This window comes from Eretmochelys imbricata, chromosome 3 (genome assembly GCF_965152235.1).
Source record: "Eretmochelys imbricata isolate rEreImb1 chromosome 3, rEreImb1.hap1, whole genome shotgun sequence".
NCBI lineage: Eukaryota > Metazoa > Chordata > Testudines > Cheloniidae > Eretmochelys > Eretmochelys imbricata.
The window spans coordinates 186,872,191-186,888,090 of record NC_135574.1 but is presented as its reverse complement, the minus strand read 5'-3'; the positions used below and the strand labels follow the sequence as shown (position 1 = coordinate 186,888,090).

The window sequence follows — 15,900 nt, the reverse complement described above, 5'->3', positions numbered from 1 at the left end:
TTGGCATAATTTAGGCTTAAGCCTTTAAAACATGTTAAATAGAAGCTGCTGTTTGTGTTTCACTTATAGGAGCTGTAGGTTAAGTAACTAAAAACTTTTGTTCAATTATAAAGTAATTTTTTCTTCCATTTTACATGCTTTATCCCTATACATTATAGAAATCTAGTAGATCAAGCTATACTATCTGATATTGTATCACAAGGTAAAATTTTATTATTAGATAAAATAAATCTGAAAAGGTGTTAATTAAGATTTAAGAAACTACACTGATAATTTAAGAGCTCTAAAGGCATTCTATAACAGAACCTTTCATTTGAAGGAATTTTCAATGCCTAGGAAACTTGACCAGAAAATACTGAAAAATAGTTCAGACCATGCTGCCTATTTTAAATAGATATGTGAGCAATAATATAACTAATCTTTAACAAGGTATAATTGCCAGGTGTTTGTTTTGAATTTAAAAAGCTGATACATTTAAATGACATCTTGAAAAGCCAATATGAAGTATAAATCTTTAGCGTGAATCAACTGAAGTGCATACGATTATGAGGTATGGTCAAATGTATGTTTGGCAGTTTCATGAAGAGAGTTTTGTACATGAAGCAATCATATTAACCTCATAACTGAAGTGTAGGGGATAATCAAGTACTGGAACAGAGGTGTGTACAGTTGGTTTGTACTATTTCATTAAATGTTGTCTCTAATTGGTGACTGACTGAGTCAAATAACTTTACACTGCTGCATGATTAACTACTAAACAAGACAGAAACATCGAACAGTGTGAAGAGACTTTACATAAAGCCTCTGTTCTCAGGTCAAAATGGACATTTCTGCAGACAGCTAAAAATGCTGATGAAAGAGCATGGAGTTGTGCAAAGTTGGCCAAAGGACACCACCACAAAGGGCCAAGAAAAGTAACCTGTGGAAGTAGATCGATGACTGATGCTAAGAGAGCAGATGTTCAACATATGGTCCGATGTGTATCTCACAAACTGGTAGAGCCGAAGATGTTTTGTATAAAGATACTGGAATTTCCCAGATAAAATTGCAAGTAGTCATAAAGGAGATGCCTTGTTTTCACAATGGATGATGGTTAGAGACAGAACTTGTATCCTGGTTGGACATTTCAAATCTTCACCAGAAGCTTGGATCATAGAATCATAGAATCATAGAATATCAGGGTTGGAAGGGACCCCTGAAGGTCATCTAGTCCAACCCCCTGCTCGAAGCAGGACCAATTCCCAGTTAAATCATCCCAGCCAGGGCTTTGTCAAGCCTGACCTTAAAAACTTCCAAGGAAGGAGATTCCACCACCTCCCTAGGCAACGCATTCCAGTGTTTCACCACCCTCTTAGTGAAAAAGTTTTTCCTAATATCCAATCTAAACCTCCCCCACTGCAACTTGAGACCATTACTCCTCGTTCTGTCATCTGCTACCATTGAGAACAGTCTAGAGCCATCCTCTTTGGAACCCCCTTTCAGGTAGTTGAAAGCAGCTATCAAATCCCCCCTCATTCTTCTCTTCTGCAGGCTAAACAATCCCAGCTCCCTCAGCCTCTCCTCATAAGTCATGTGTTCCAGACCCCTAATCATTTTTGTTGCCCTTCGCTGGACTCTCTCCAATTTATCCACATCCTTCTTGTAGCGTGGGGCCCAAAACTGGACACAGTACTCCAGATGAGGCCTCACCAATGTCGAATAGAGGGGGACGATCACGTCCCTCGATCTGCTCGCTATGCCCCTACTTATACAGCCCAAAATGCCATTGGCCTTCTTGGCAACAAGGGCACACTGCTGACTCATATCCAGCTTCTCGTCCACTGTCACCCCTAGGTCCTTTTCTGCAGAACTGCTGCCTAGCCATTCGGTCCCTAGTCTGTAGCGGTGCATTGGATTCTTCCGTCCTAAGTGCAGGACCCTGCACTTATCCTTATTGAACCTCATCAGATTTCTTTTGGCCCAATCCTCCAATTTGTCTAGGTCCTTCTGTATCCTATCCCTCCCCTCCAGCGTATCTACCACTCCTCCCAGTTTAGTATCGTCCGCAAATTTGCTGAGAGTGCAATCCACACCATCCTCCAGATCATTTATGAAGATCACTTTCTCGTTGGCTCACATCAGCTACTTCAAGAAGAGGAACAAGGTCATGCCATCCAGCAGAAAAATGTATAAAATGTCCTGAGTTGTTCAACACATTGCTTCAGGAAGCAGAAACACTTGGATGAAAGACACGGAGCTGGACTGATGAGCAAAAGCACCCCCACCATGGTAACAACTAAAGTCTTTCGCTAACAAGCACCTTATTAATTCTGTCTTTGAGAGTCCTGTCTAAGAAGACGGCTGAGAAGTCTGGAAAGAGAATAAGAATACTGTTGACATAACTTGAGTGAATCACCTGAATGCACTCCATCTATCTTGAGAAACCAGTCACTGCAACTGTGATGCTGAGCTGGAGAACCCACCTTCATGCCAGACCAACTGATAAGTAGAAAAATAACTTTTATACATGTATTGTTTTCCCAAGTGGTGACTTGGTTATGTTTAGCTAAATGCTTCTCAGAAAGAACAAACCTAAGTTAAAATCCTCTGAATGACTAAAATGTATGATGCATATTTGTGTTTCACTAACAAGTTTAGTCTTAGTTATCTAGAAGGGATGTTAAATCAATAAGTAATTAAGAACACTGAGGTGGGAGAAACTAATTACACTAACTAAGCCTACTCATCATTGATGTATGTGCAATGTGCCTAGCCATTTAATGGTGTCATCATCACACAAGTGAAGAGCCAGCAGCCCACCACTGAAATAAATACCGGGCACTCAACAATGATATGTGACAGTCTGAAGTTGACCACAGCTGCATTGCAGGGCATTAGAAAAACCCCATTTAAAGAGACTGACCACACAGTTGCCCTGTCCTGTTCGAAACCAGTTCAGAGATGACCACAGGTGCCTTGGCAGATCAAAACCTGGTGGACAGCTGGTTGGGTCAGTGATGAGAGAGTGATTAATGACTGTCATCGTTGACCACTCGTTGTGACAAACAGATTCCACCATCATGTCCTTTGGTGGCATAAATGACCATAAAGGACATCTAGAAGACAGGTGAGCTGGTGGGTGATCGAAGAGGTCTATGTACAATGGCATGTTGCTATTCTCACAGATCTTAGCCAGCAACATGACAGAGGCATTTTCATGGTGAATATGGGGCAGTGCTATTTTGCTAAGTATCAGTAGCCATGGCAAGGAAGTTCCCCATAAAGTCCCAGTAACAATATGAATAGCTTTGTTAAGCTCTACATCAACCAGCCTCATGTGAGAAGAGCAACACCAGACAGGAGTTCAATACTCTGCTGTCGAATAGCACAGGGCAAGGGCTGATGATCTAAGCATCTGGGCACTCGCACTCTAGGTTGAACTGGCCAATTTTCTGAGCAGGTTGTTCCGACTGCTGACTTTTGCTGCTGTCTTCCTCAAGTGGTTGCAGTGTGTTAATGACCTATCCAATGTCACACCGAGGTGAAATGGATTTGGATAAACTTGTGTGAGACTGTAGCTGGCAGGTTGTTGAAGTACACATTGAACAGTATGAGTGAAAGAACTAAGCCTGGAGGAAGGCTGCTGATCTGACACTTCCAGAAGCTACAGCAGTTGCCCATGTGTACTCTAAACTGCCTGTTTGGAGAAAGAGCTCTACTACTTCAACCACCCAATGTGGGGCAACTTGAGAGAGTTTAAACAAACGGCCTCTGTACCAAATTGTATCATAGGCGGCAGTCAAATCCAAGAAGATTGCTTCCGTCTTTAGATTTTGTTGACAACCATTTTCAATAAAGGTGGTGGTGGATTTGATCACGGGTGTTGCGACCTTTTCTAACCCCTGCTTGCACAATTTGCAAGACATCGTCCAAATCTGGAGTGATTCGTTGGAGGATCAAATGCTCAAACCCCTTGAAACACACTGACAGCAAGGTTATTGGATGGTAACTCAACATGTTGTAGGGGTTCTTGCCCAACTAAGCATACTGCTCTTTGTAATAGGTAACTTTGCTTCCCTATAGCAAAAGTTACTGTGAGAAACCCCTAGTGTTCAGCCTAGAAGTCACACATTTGTGGTCAAGACAACTGACAACTTCTTAGACAAAAAGCAGCAGCAGCTTTGAATTGGCTTGTAAACTAGAGATTTTACCACTATTTGAACCTTTGGTTAAAGTGGTATAAGAGCCCACCATCACTGGTAAAATTCCAGTGAAATTAGAATCTGCATATTATGTTTTGGATTTAATGTGATAGTTTTGTGCGGTGTAAGTGGCAAAGCTTGGGTATGAATATTACCTGGGGAAGGTAATTTTGAACTGAATTAACATTCTTTGACAATTATGTAACTTATCTAAATTTCTAAATTCTACTGCACAATTGTTTGGATGAACAGACATGAGCAGTTCCATAATTCCATTGGCACATAAACTTGACTGAAAATAAGAATCTATGTTTAAGGATCCATAGTCCCATGTTGATAGCAAAGTCACCCACCAAGACTAGCACAGAACTAGGTTAAAAGTTTCCCTTTGTAACAAGATTGTGATATGACTTTGAATTAACTCAACTGATTTATTATTTCTTCAAAATTGTAACATTCCGTGTTGCGGTCAATTTTTGACATTGTGAACATCTAATCATCTTTTGCTTTCTGCAATTTCTTATTTACTTTAAAAGCTATTTTGGCTAAGACAACTCATAAAATTATAATAATTCTTTAGTCTGTTCATTAGCCAAGGAGTACAGATCCAAAGAACAGTAAGAAACCTAACAGAGGTAACTGGTTAATTAAATTATTATATTAATTATAAAAAATTATAAATATGTTTTATAACCTCTCTTTTTCATTTTATTTCTTTTTTTTCCAGGTATGTGAAAGGCAAACTTATTTGCAGAAAAATTAAGACTCCTATTTCTCTATAATGAGTAGAGATGAGCAGGCCAATTATAATGCAATACATACAATACTTTCAAGTAACATTACCTAATGATAATTTTGCAATTTCTTCAAAATCATCAACTCTCTCAATATCTTCAGTGGATTCCTTAACTTTTGCTTCTCTTGAATATCCGGGACAGCTGTATGTAACATCTGATGACTTCAATTTATCATGTGTCTTAGAATTAAAAAAAAGAGTTTGTTACATTTTCTAATAATGTACCTTAGGAATTACAAATATCAAACCAGAATAAAATATGAACTGTTGGATTGTCAGAGATGGTTATTAACTTTTTGATGAGTTATTAATGCTGCCACGCCCATCTGCTGTACTATGGAGGTAAAAAAGAGAAAACGCTTTACTCACTACTAACAGGAAGTCTCCTACTGACTCACCGCCATAAATTAAGACTTGAATTTAGTTCAAGACGTGCCTCCTAATCCAGAACCACTGAAATTTAGAATTTCAGGTAGGTTGGTGTTTGCCTCCACGCCATAAAAAAGAGATTTGATGCCATACTTCATGTGTGACTATGTGGGCAGATTTCTGCTGTTCTACCATCAGTATATCAGAGAAATATGAACCTGAATCAGGAGATAGGGGCATGTGTGTGAATCTGTAGAAAAGATACCACAATAGCAGAATTTTAGTTAATGGAATGGAAAATCTGTTACCCAATGATCTCCTTTTTGGGAATAATGTCTCCTCCATTCTGAGACATTTGGGCTTGCCTCTCAGCTCTCCCTCGTTGCAAATTCTCCATCCTGGAGGGCACAATCTAAAGGGGCATGTGACCAACCGATGTCTCCTGTGCCCAGCGACCCCTCCCCTGCCCTGCACCCAGGCTAGGGCCACCGCTCACTCTCTTCCCCACCAGTTATCTGCGTGGGGAGGGAAGTTCTGTCCTGCTCCTGCTGCACCACCCCCCTCCCCAGCTCATTCAACTGCTGTCCCTGGAAGCTGAGTAAGCTTCTCACATGGCTTAAGGTAACTGCTCCATGTCACTGATCTGTGCAGCACAGCAGCTGCCTGAAAAAGAGCCTGGCGGTGGCAGCAGGCCACTCTACAACCTGGGCCAGATGCTGGAGATGGGCCAAGTGAACTGGAAACACGCTGGGGAGAAGAGGGGACTCCGGCTCGCTCAGCCCCTGTCCCCAGCAGCCGGGCCTGGGGGTGTGGGCGGAAGGCGGGGCACATGGCCTACCACTGCCAGACTCTTTCTCAGGCAGCAGCTGCGCTGCACAGAGCAGCGACCCACAGTGGCTGACATGAGAAGCAGCTGGTCCGACCCCCTCTGCTCCCTGCCCGAGTCCAGGTGCCAGGTACACAGACGAGGCAGGCACAGAAGGAGAAGGACAGGGCCCCTCTCCCTCCACCCCTCCCCCGGCAGGCCAATCTTGGGACACATTTCACCTCACATGTCCCCCCTACACATCATATCTGCTAGAGACAGTTCAGATTTGTCCACAGAATGGCAAGACTTACCCCATCTGTACCACCGTCATGCCAGAAAAGCTGTACACAAACACTACATTTTTTTTAGTAGATAACTCTAAACAGAAATGCTTTCTTCAACTATGAAACTATATACAGTACTATCCCATTTATCCCAATGGCCTAGTGGGTATCCGAAACTTTCGGGTAACCAGTGTTCAGTTAAATAGAAAAGCTATTTTGAGCACTTTTTCTTTTCAAAATTGTCCTGCCAAGCTGCTGCTGCTGAAATAGGATTAGGTCACAGTAACTGCAAGTAATCATTCAGAACCACAATAAAAATACGAAGTTGTTGATTAGCTAATTGAGAAGTGACTGGCAGGTGATAAACATAAAGCTACATGGGCTTCTGTAACTAGATTTTTGAAAAAAGGTAGGTTCAAATAACTGAAATCATACTGTATATATATGGAGCTGGAAAGAGACTGCTGTACAGATACCTGAAGAACATATCTCAAGTGGGGCAGACTGAGGTAGAAATGTTTCAGAGTAGCAGCCGTGTTAGTCTGTATTTGCAAAAAGAAAAGGAGTACTTGTGGCACCTTAGAGACTAATAAATTTATTTGAGCATAAGCTTTCGTGAGCTACAGCTCACTTCATCGGATGGTAGAAATGGAGCTCAAAAAGAAAAATCTTCAGGTAACAAATTTTCTATTCTGGATCCTGACCTCAACCCCAGTCTCAGATATCTGGTATGTAGCTAGCTATAAGGAAAGAGAGTTGGAATGAAGAGATAAGAAAGAAGGTTCTTCCTTTCCTAAAATTACCAGTTTCAATCTTTTGGGACCACTGGGTGGAACACTTTCCTGACAAATGCTACTGCTACTAGGAATGGAAGGCCAATCCTGTAATGTTTTATAAAGATATTGATGGACAACCAGGTGTCCAATTTCAGATTTACTCAGACATAGCTGTTGTCCTTTCTGTCCAGGCAGCAGCAAAGGAATGTATTGAGTGGATTCATATTCCTCCTGGGTCCAGTTTATCTGCAGCTGCATATTGGTTTATGATGTAGCACTTAATCCACCAAAATATGAAGGATTTAGATGCTTTTAGACCACACATTTAGGTTTCAAAAACAAATATGGATGATTTCTTGAAATGATCAGTTGCACTGAAGTAAATCTAAACTGCTCTTTTCACATCTAGCATGTGTCACGCTTTTTCTTTTGGACTCTAGGAAAATGCTCTCCTGTGATATAGGAAAGAGAGAGATTATTTTGTAACAAATTACTCTGGAGTACAAAGAATACACCTTTATGAAACACGCAGTATGGTATGTGTCTTCTAACAACAGAGGATTTGTAACTTTAGTCACCAATGTGACTGTGAACAGAAAGCACATCTTTATGAAGAGGCAATAAAGGAAATTAGATGCCATAAGTCTGAATGGATGGAATGTCCAAGCACAGCGAGCAGGTTCCAGGTTGAGGAGGTGGAAAATACATTGTGATGGCAGCATGTTCTTGCTCATTTTAACTAGGGAAAGGGACTTTTTGTGGGGTGTGCAGCTGGAGAGTAGAGCACTGTGGGTCACCAATGGGAAACAGAATGGTTGGGGCACCTGTATGGGGCAGGAGTTGGGAAATAGTTTGGGGAAAATAGTAAACAAAACAAACAAGTTGTATACTTTCCAAGATTTGTTTGTATGTTGTCTGTCTTGTATAGTTAGATTTTAAGTCATTTGGAGGCTCAACTGTTTGTACAGTACCTAGCACAATGGATCCTCGATCTCTGCAGGGCCTCTAGGAACTATTGTTATACAAATGATGATGATGACTTGGTTTAGACAGATGTACTGGAACCCTGACATCATTGAATGATCTACCAGAGACTTGAATGAGCCTGCATTTGAGATTGTTCTTAGAACTGAGATGTGAATTGCAATAGTGTGTGAGGTCTTATGTCAAAGTCAAGGCCGCCTTGTAAGAAATCCAGCAGAATCTGGAAGACTGGTTTCCGAGGGTTGATCTTACTAATACTGACAATAGGAACAGAATTTTGTCCCCCTTTTGTGGAAGCCAAAACAGTAAAAGGCTTGCAGGAGACTGGGAAAGTCTCATACTTTGGAGGGATCTTGTTCAGGACTTGCCATTCAACATCCAACTGTCACATTCAGTTACTCTGGGTTGGAATGCAGGAGCAAGCCCTGGAATAGAAGATCCTCTCTGCTGAACAGATAGATTGGGGACTTCTATGACACTTCCACTTGGTATGTATTTTAAAGAATCCTTATTGAGGTTACAGGGACAAACCATCCCGATGTGTAGAAAGAATAGTAAATATGGCAGGCGACCAGCTTGGCTTAACAGTGAAATCCTTGCTGATCTTAAACACAAAAAAGAAGCTCACAAGAAGTGGAAGATTGGACAAATGACCAGGGAAGAGTATAAAAATATTGCTCGGGCATACAGGACTGAAATCAGGAAGGCCAAATCACACCTGGAGTTGCAGCTAGCAAGAGATGTTAAGAGTAACAAGAAGGGTTTCTTCAGGTATGTTAGCAACAAGAAGAAAGTCAAGGAAAGTGTGAGCCCCTTACTGAATGAGGGAGGCAACCTAGTGACAGAGGATGTGGAAAAAGCTAATGTACTCAATGCTTTTTTTGCCTCTGTCTTCACGAACAAGGTCAGCTCCCAGACTACTGCACTGGGCAGCACAGCATGGGGAGGAGGTGACCAGCCCTCTGTGGAGAAAGAAGTGGTTCAGGACTATTTAGAAATGCTGGATGAGCACAAGTCCATGGGGCCGGATGTGACTGCTCTAATTTCTAGGAAGCTTGTGCTCTGAAGCCTGTTTGAGTATGACCAAATACTTAGGTATTGTTTTGCCTTAGATGTGCTCCCCATAATGAGAGGCTGGCATCCTTTGCCAAGATTTTGCAGCCCAGAGAGCAAAGAGAGGATTCAGCCACCATATGGGCTTTCAATTTCCACCAAGTGACAGACTGAATCACTCTATTCTATGACCCAATAAATATTTTGGGTAACATTTTCAAAAGCACCTATGTGACTTAGGAGCCAAAGTCCCATTTTCAAAAGTGACCTAAGTGTCATTGACTTTTAATGAAACTTAAACCACTAAGTTACATTTGAAAATGGGACTTATGTGCTTTTCTAAATTTGACACCGTCTCCTCACTGCCTCTACCACATGCAGAGAAAACTGAGCTTGAGAGTCCTTTCCCCAGAAAAATGTTAGCCTATAAAATCTCTGCAATGGAAAGCCTCTCTTTCATTTAATCAACATAAATCACTGCTACTGAGTTGGCTGTTTTGTAGCCTCCCAGAATGACCTATAGGCTACAATGCCTATGATGTTCATTATGTACAACATATACCATTCTGAAAAGAGTCAGACATATGGGGTGAGAGTCTCACTCTGGTCCCTTTACACTGGGAAAAGGGGTAAAGCACTATAAAGGGGCTATAAATACCCTGGGGATCTATCCAGGAAAAAATTCCCTGGCACAAGTATAGCAGAAGACAGCTGTAAGACAGCTTTCCAAGGACCCCTACAAACTAAGTCATAGGGGACATGCTGGAGACAAGACTGGAGGCCGGAAATGCATGTCAGAATGTGGTTGGAGCACAGTACAGTGGTGAAGCTGAGTAGCACTGCAGCCATTAGGCAATTTAGAGTTTAGCAGCTTAAAGGGGCAGCACAGAATCTCACCCCTCCGCTCTAATTTCAAAGGCATGTAACTTTGAAAAACAAGGACCCACTGACCTAGGAAAGTAAATATAAAAGTCAGCAAAGTGTCTGAAAGCTTAGGAAAAGCCAGACAGTTCCTTCAGGATAAAAGATAGCCTTATGTTTCCAAGGAAAGTTCTCATTTGAAGGAGAGTGTGTCTTTTGTAATATTTGAAAATATGTGAAAAGTTTGACAGGTGGGAAACTTATTTGTGTAGTCACAGTATTCATGAGCTGATTCAGGAGTTACTCAGCCTTAGAATTAAAAAGACCGGCACCCTCAAAAAGTTAAAAGTATAAAAACAAGGGAAATCAAAAAACACACAGTAATAAGACACAAGGGTTAAGATTTTCAAAAGCACCACAGGGATTTAGAAGCACATGCCCAATTGAAAGCAATAGGACATGTCCTCCTAAGTCACCAAGTACCTTTTGAAAATCCCACCACATATGACTATCTGCTTAAAAATTAATTGTTAACTTCCTCCAATTTATGAGGCAGTATCCAGAAAAAATTCCACACAGTGAAGAATCAAGTCAGAGCACCAGATTTTTAAGACTTCCATAAAAAAGACTTTGTGCAACAGGGGATAACCTGTTAAGAATGAAGAATACAGTAATGAATAAAAACCCAATATTGTCCATGATGTCAGTGGCACTTTGTCTGAGAGTAAGGGTTTCAGATTAAGTCCTTCTACTTGTTGTGAGATAGCAACACGCACGATAGATAGACCAAAATCTGCCACCTTTGCTCACACTGAGTAGTATCTTACTCCTAATATAATAGTCCCATTGATTTCAACGACACTATTTATGGAGGTAGGAAAAACTTTGGTGTAAAATGAGTAATGAGGATAAAATTTCAGTGCCTCCAGCACCAAAAGTGTGCTAATATGTAACAAGAGGCATCCAGCCTGAAGTGTACTTATTGCACTTTTGACATTGAAAATTTAAATATTAAAAAATAAGATCTTTAACGGACATGAAACACTTTCAGAATGAATTTATACAATTTAAATTCTACTTTACAACTTTATTTTACAGTAGAACCTCAGTTACAAACATGGTGGGAATGTAGGTTCTTCGTATCTCTGCAATGTTTGTAAGAACATAACATAAGAAAGTCCATACTGGGTCACACCAAAGGTCCATCTAGCCCAGTATCCTGTCTTCTGACAGTGGCCAATGCCAGGTGCCCCAGAGGGAAGGAACAGAACAGGTAATCATCAAGTGATCCATCCCCTGTCGCCCATTCTCAGCATCTGGTAAACAGAGGGTAGGGACACCATCCCTATCCATCCTGGCTAATAGCCATGGATGGACCTATCCTCCATGAACTTATCTAGTTATTTTTTGAACCCTGTTATAGTCTTGGCCTTCACATTCTCTGGCAGGGAGTTCCACAGGTTGACTGTGCATTGTGTGAAGAAATATTTCCTTTTGTTTGTTTTAAAACTGCTGCCTATTAATTTCATTTTGTGACCCCTAGTTCTTGTGTTATGAGGAGTAAATACCACTTCCTTGTTTACTTTCTCCACACCAGTCATGATTTTATAGATCTCTATCATATCCCCCCTTAGTCATCTCTTTTCCAAGATGAAAAATCTCCGTCTTATTAATCTCTCCTCATATAGCAGCCGTTCCATATCCCTAATCATTTTTGTTGCCCTTTTCTGAACCTTTTCCAATTCCAATATATCTTTTTTGAGATGGGGCAACAACATCTGCACGCAGTATTCAAGATTTGGGCGTACCATGGATTTATATGGAAGCAATATGATATTTTCTGTCTTATTAGCTATCCCTTTCTTAACGATTGCCAACATTCTGTTCGCTTTTTTGACTGCAGCTGCACATTGAATGGATGTTTACAGAGAACTATCCACAATGACTCCAAGATGTCTTTCTTGAGTAAATTTAGACCACATAATTTAATATGTATAGTTGGTATTATGTTTTCCAATGCATTTATCAACACTGAATTTCATCTGCCATTTTCTTGCCCAGTCACCCAGTTTTGAGAGATTCTTTTGTAGCTCTTCGCAATCTGTCTGGGATTTAACTATCTTAAGTAGTTTTGTATCATCCACAAATTTTGCCACCTCACTGTTTACCCCTTTTTCCAGATCATTTAGGAATATGTTATTGGACTGGGCACAGTACAAACCCTGGGTGACACCACTATTTACCTCTCTCCATTCTGAAAACTGATAATTTATTCCTAACCTTAGTTTCCTATCTTTTAACCAGCTACTGATCCATGACAGGACCTTCCCTCTTATCTCATGACAGCTTACTTTGCTTAAGAGCCTTTGGTGAGGGACCCCTTTCTGAAAATCTCTGTACAGTATATCCAGTGGATCTCCCTTGTCCACATGCTTGTTGACTCCCTCAAAGAATTTTAGTAGATTGGTGAGGCATGATTTCCCTTTACTAAAACCATGTTGACTCTTCCCCAACAAATTATGGTCATCTATGTGTCTGACAATTTTGTTCTTTACTATAGTTTCAACCAGTTTGCCTGGTACTGAAGTCAGGCTTACTGTCCTGTAATTGCCAGGATCACCTCTGGAACCCTTTTTAAAAATTGGCATCACATTAGCTATCCTCCAGTCATCTGGTACAAAAGCTGATTTAAATGATAGTTTACAGACTAGAGTCAGTGGTTCTGCAATTTCACGTTTGAGTTCCTTTAGAACTCTTGAGTGAATACCATCTGCTCCGGCTGACATATTACTGTTTAGTTTATCAATTTATTCCAAAACCTACTCTATTGACACCTTAATCTGGGACAGTTCCTCAGATTTGTCATCTAAAAAGAATGGTTCAGGTTTGGGAATCTCCCTCACATCCTCAGCCGTGAAAACCAAAGCAAAGAAGTCATTTAGCTTCTCCGCAATGGCCTTATCGTCCTTGAGTGCTCCTTTAGCATCTCAATCATCCAGTGGCCCCACTGGTCGTTTAGCAGGCTTCCTGCTTCTGATGTACTTGAACATTTTTTTGCTATTACTTTTTGAGTCTTTGGATAACTGTTCTTCAAATTCTTTTTTGGCCTTCCTAATTATATTTTTAAAAATTTTGTAACTCTGAACAAAATGTTGTGGTTGTTCTTTCACAAGCTTACAACTGAACATTGACTTAATATAGCTTTGAACTTTAATATGCAGAAGAAAAATACTGCTTTTAACCATCTTAATTTAAAAGAAACAAGCACAGAAATAGTTTCCTTACCTTGTCAAATCTCTTTTTTAAACTTTCCCTTTATTTTTTTAGTAGTTTACAGTTAACACAATACTGTACTGTATTTGCTTTTTTATTTATTTATTTATTTATTGGGTCTCTGCTGCTGCCTGATTGTGTACATCCTGTTCCAAATGACGTGTGTGATTGACCAGTCAGTTCGTAACTCAGGTGTTCATAACTCTGAGGTTCTACTGTAATTGATTTTAATTAAAAGGACAAATACATAATATTTAGGAGTATTATCAAATCATTTAACTCACTTCATCAGAGGTAACTAAACCATTCTCTGGGTAGGAAAGATTCCTCTCCCTCACCCCCCCAAAAAAGGAATAAGATCAAAACACTTTGTGTTATTTATCCACTCTCCTGTGTCCTTCTATAGAATTGTTGCCGCCATTCTATTTAATCTTATAAAAACCTTCCAGCAGTTACCAGTTAGTACCAGCTTTCCAACATTCATTTTGAGTTTCAATTGGTGTTCTGTGATTAAATATTCCTGAAATATTATATATACTATTTTTAGTTTTATTTTTCTAGTGGTACCTCTCCTAGTTTTTTTCTTTAGATAGCTTCCCTCAGTGGTCAGGCCATTGTTGAATTCAACAATGTTTGCTATGGGAATGATTAGATTAAAGTGGTAAACCACTGAGATGTAATTTAGCAAAAACTAAAAAAGTCATCTGATATTTCATCTTCTCATAGCTAGAGTAAGAGCATTTAACTAGCATAAAATGAAGCACAACTACATGAATCTTGCTTGGAGTACTATGATATCTGAAATTCTCCTACCCAAAGCTGGTGTTTTCCTGTACAAGCCAGGTTTAAAATAAGTTTTCATAAAAGCTATTAAAAGATTAACGATGTCAACACAAACACTGTGCTTGCAAACGCAGGGAAACTTTACCAAATTTTCAGGTCATGGGGACAAAGTTTCTGTCCTGCAAAGATGTATGCACTCTCCCTAATCAGATCAATGTTATTCTGGGGACCCTCCTGCGCACAAACTGCTAGTTCAAGTGCTTGTTCATGTCGATTCCATTCTGGGTGTGTGCGTGCCCATGGGCAGAGTTGTTGGAATTTTTTGCCTTTAGCGGTATCTGTGGCGCCCTCTGGAGTGCTGCACTCATGTGCTGGTATATGAGGTACCACTGGTCCCACGCCCTCTCAGTTCTTTCTTACCGCCTTCATCTTGCTTTGCAAGTGCGATACCACTTCTTACAGACTGTTGACAGTCTTCTTTGTTACATATAGTTGTCAGATAGTTAGTCATTAAGTGTTACGTGTTTGTTTAGTTAGAGTCCTGGCAGGGACTTTGCCCTGGGGCAGGGCATACCCCGTTCCCCAGACTTCAAACTGTGTTCATCATGCAACAGGCCTATTGCCTGTTAGTGACCTCCACAGCAGCCGCTTGAAGTGTTTGGGAGAGTCACACATAAACGAGAAGTGCAGAATTTGTAAAAACTTTAATCCCAGGACTCAGAAAGAATGGGATATCCGCCTAAAGGCCCTCCTCATGGAGGTTGCACTTCGCCCAGCATTGGAGCCCTACAATCTGACTCTGCGCCCAGCACTTTGGCGTTGGTGCGGAGCGCCCCACCAGTGGGTTTCTCCCAGCACCCTTCCCTCTCGCCAGTGCCCAAGAAGCGGCAAAAGAAACAATGCGGCTCCCCGGCATGGACCACAGAGGGGAAAGAAGCTCTGGGCAAAGGACCCAGTTCAGGCCATGCACCCGCCCCAGAGCTACAAGTTAGCCCAGAGATCTGCCTCCGACTCCTGGGAGCGGTAGCAGACCCCAGCACCTACTAGCACCTTCGACACCCAGGGTCTTACAGGCAGCTAGAGACCTGATGGGCTTGCTGGTGCCGCCAACACCACGCTCGGCCTTAGATGTGGCTAAGGTCCTGCAACCCAAGGGCAAACCAGCCATGGGGCCACCCCAAAGAGTGGTGGAGCGCCACCAGTCCCCAGAGCAGAGGCATAGTTCCCTGTCTCCGCAACCTAGGACCCCAGCTCCACAACCCCGGTGACCGGCCAGACGGCCCAGGTCTCCAGCACCACGTTTGTGATATCCTTCAATGAGGCATGGATTGCCCGAGTCAAGGCACCGATCTCTGTATTCCCGGTACTGGCCAGCCTCTCGCCAGCAAATGCCCCGGTGCAGGTCCCTATCACCCAGACGATCCTCAACATGTCAGTCTCCACCGGTGCAGGACCGCTCACCACCATGGCACCAGTCTCTGTCATCCTGGTACTGCTCCTTGAAAAGGCGTTGGCCCCCGCCTACCAGGCACCGGTCTCCCACACCGAAAAGTAAGCTTCCATGGCCCCACCCTGGTCCCAGGAAAATGACTGATCTGAGTCAGAAACCAGAGTTCAGCCCTTCACCGTGGATTCAACAAGACAGTGTCAGCCCAATGGAACACTTGGGGCATACCAATGATACCAGTGCCATACTCTCACCACTCCTCCCTGGCTGCTGCGGATAAGCCAC

General features: G+C 41.7%; 1 protein-coding gene across 1 annotated transcript in view; it reads right to left on the bottom strand.

Annotated features, from left to right (window-relative positions):
• Positions 1-15,900, bottom strand: part of CFAP36 (cilia and flagella associated protein 36) — a 106,031-nt gene that overhangs the window by 25,657 nt on the left and 64,474 nt on the right. Inside the window, exon 7 of the mRNA XM_077812019.1 lies at positions 5,025-5,157. Within this exon, the coding sequence (XP_077668145.1) occupies positions 5,025-5,157 (133 nt within the window). The remainder of the gene's footprint in view (positions 1-5,024; positions 5,158-15,900) is intronic.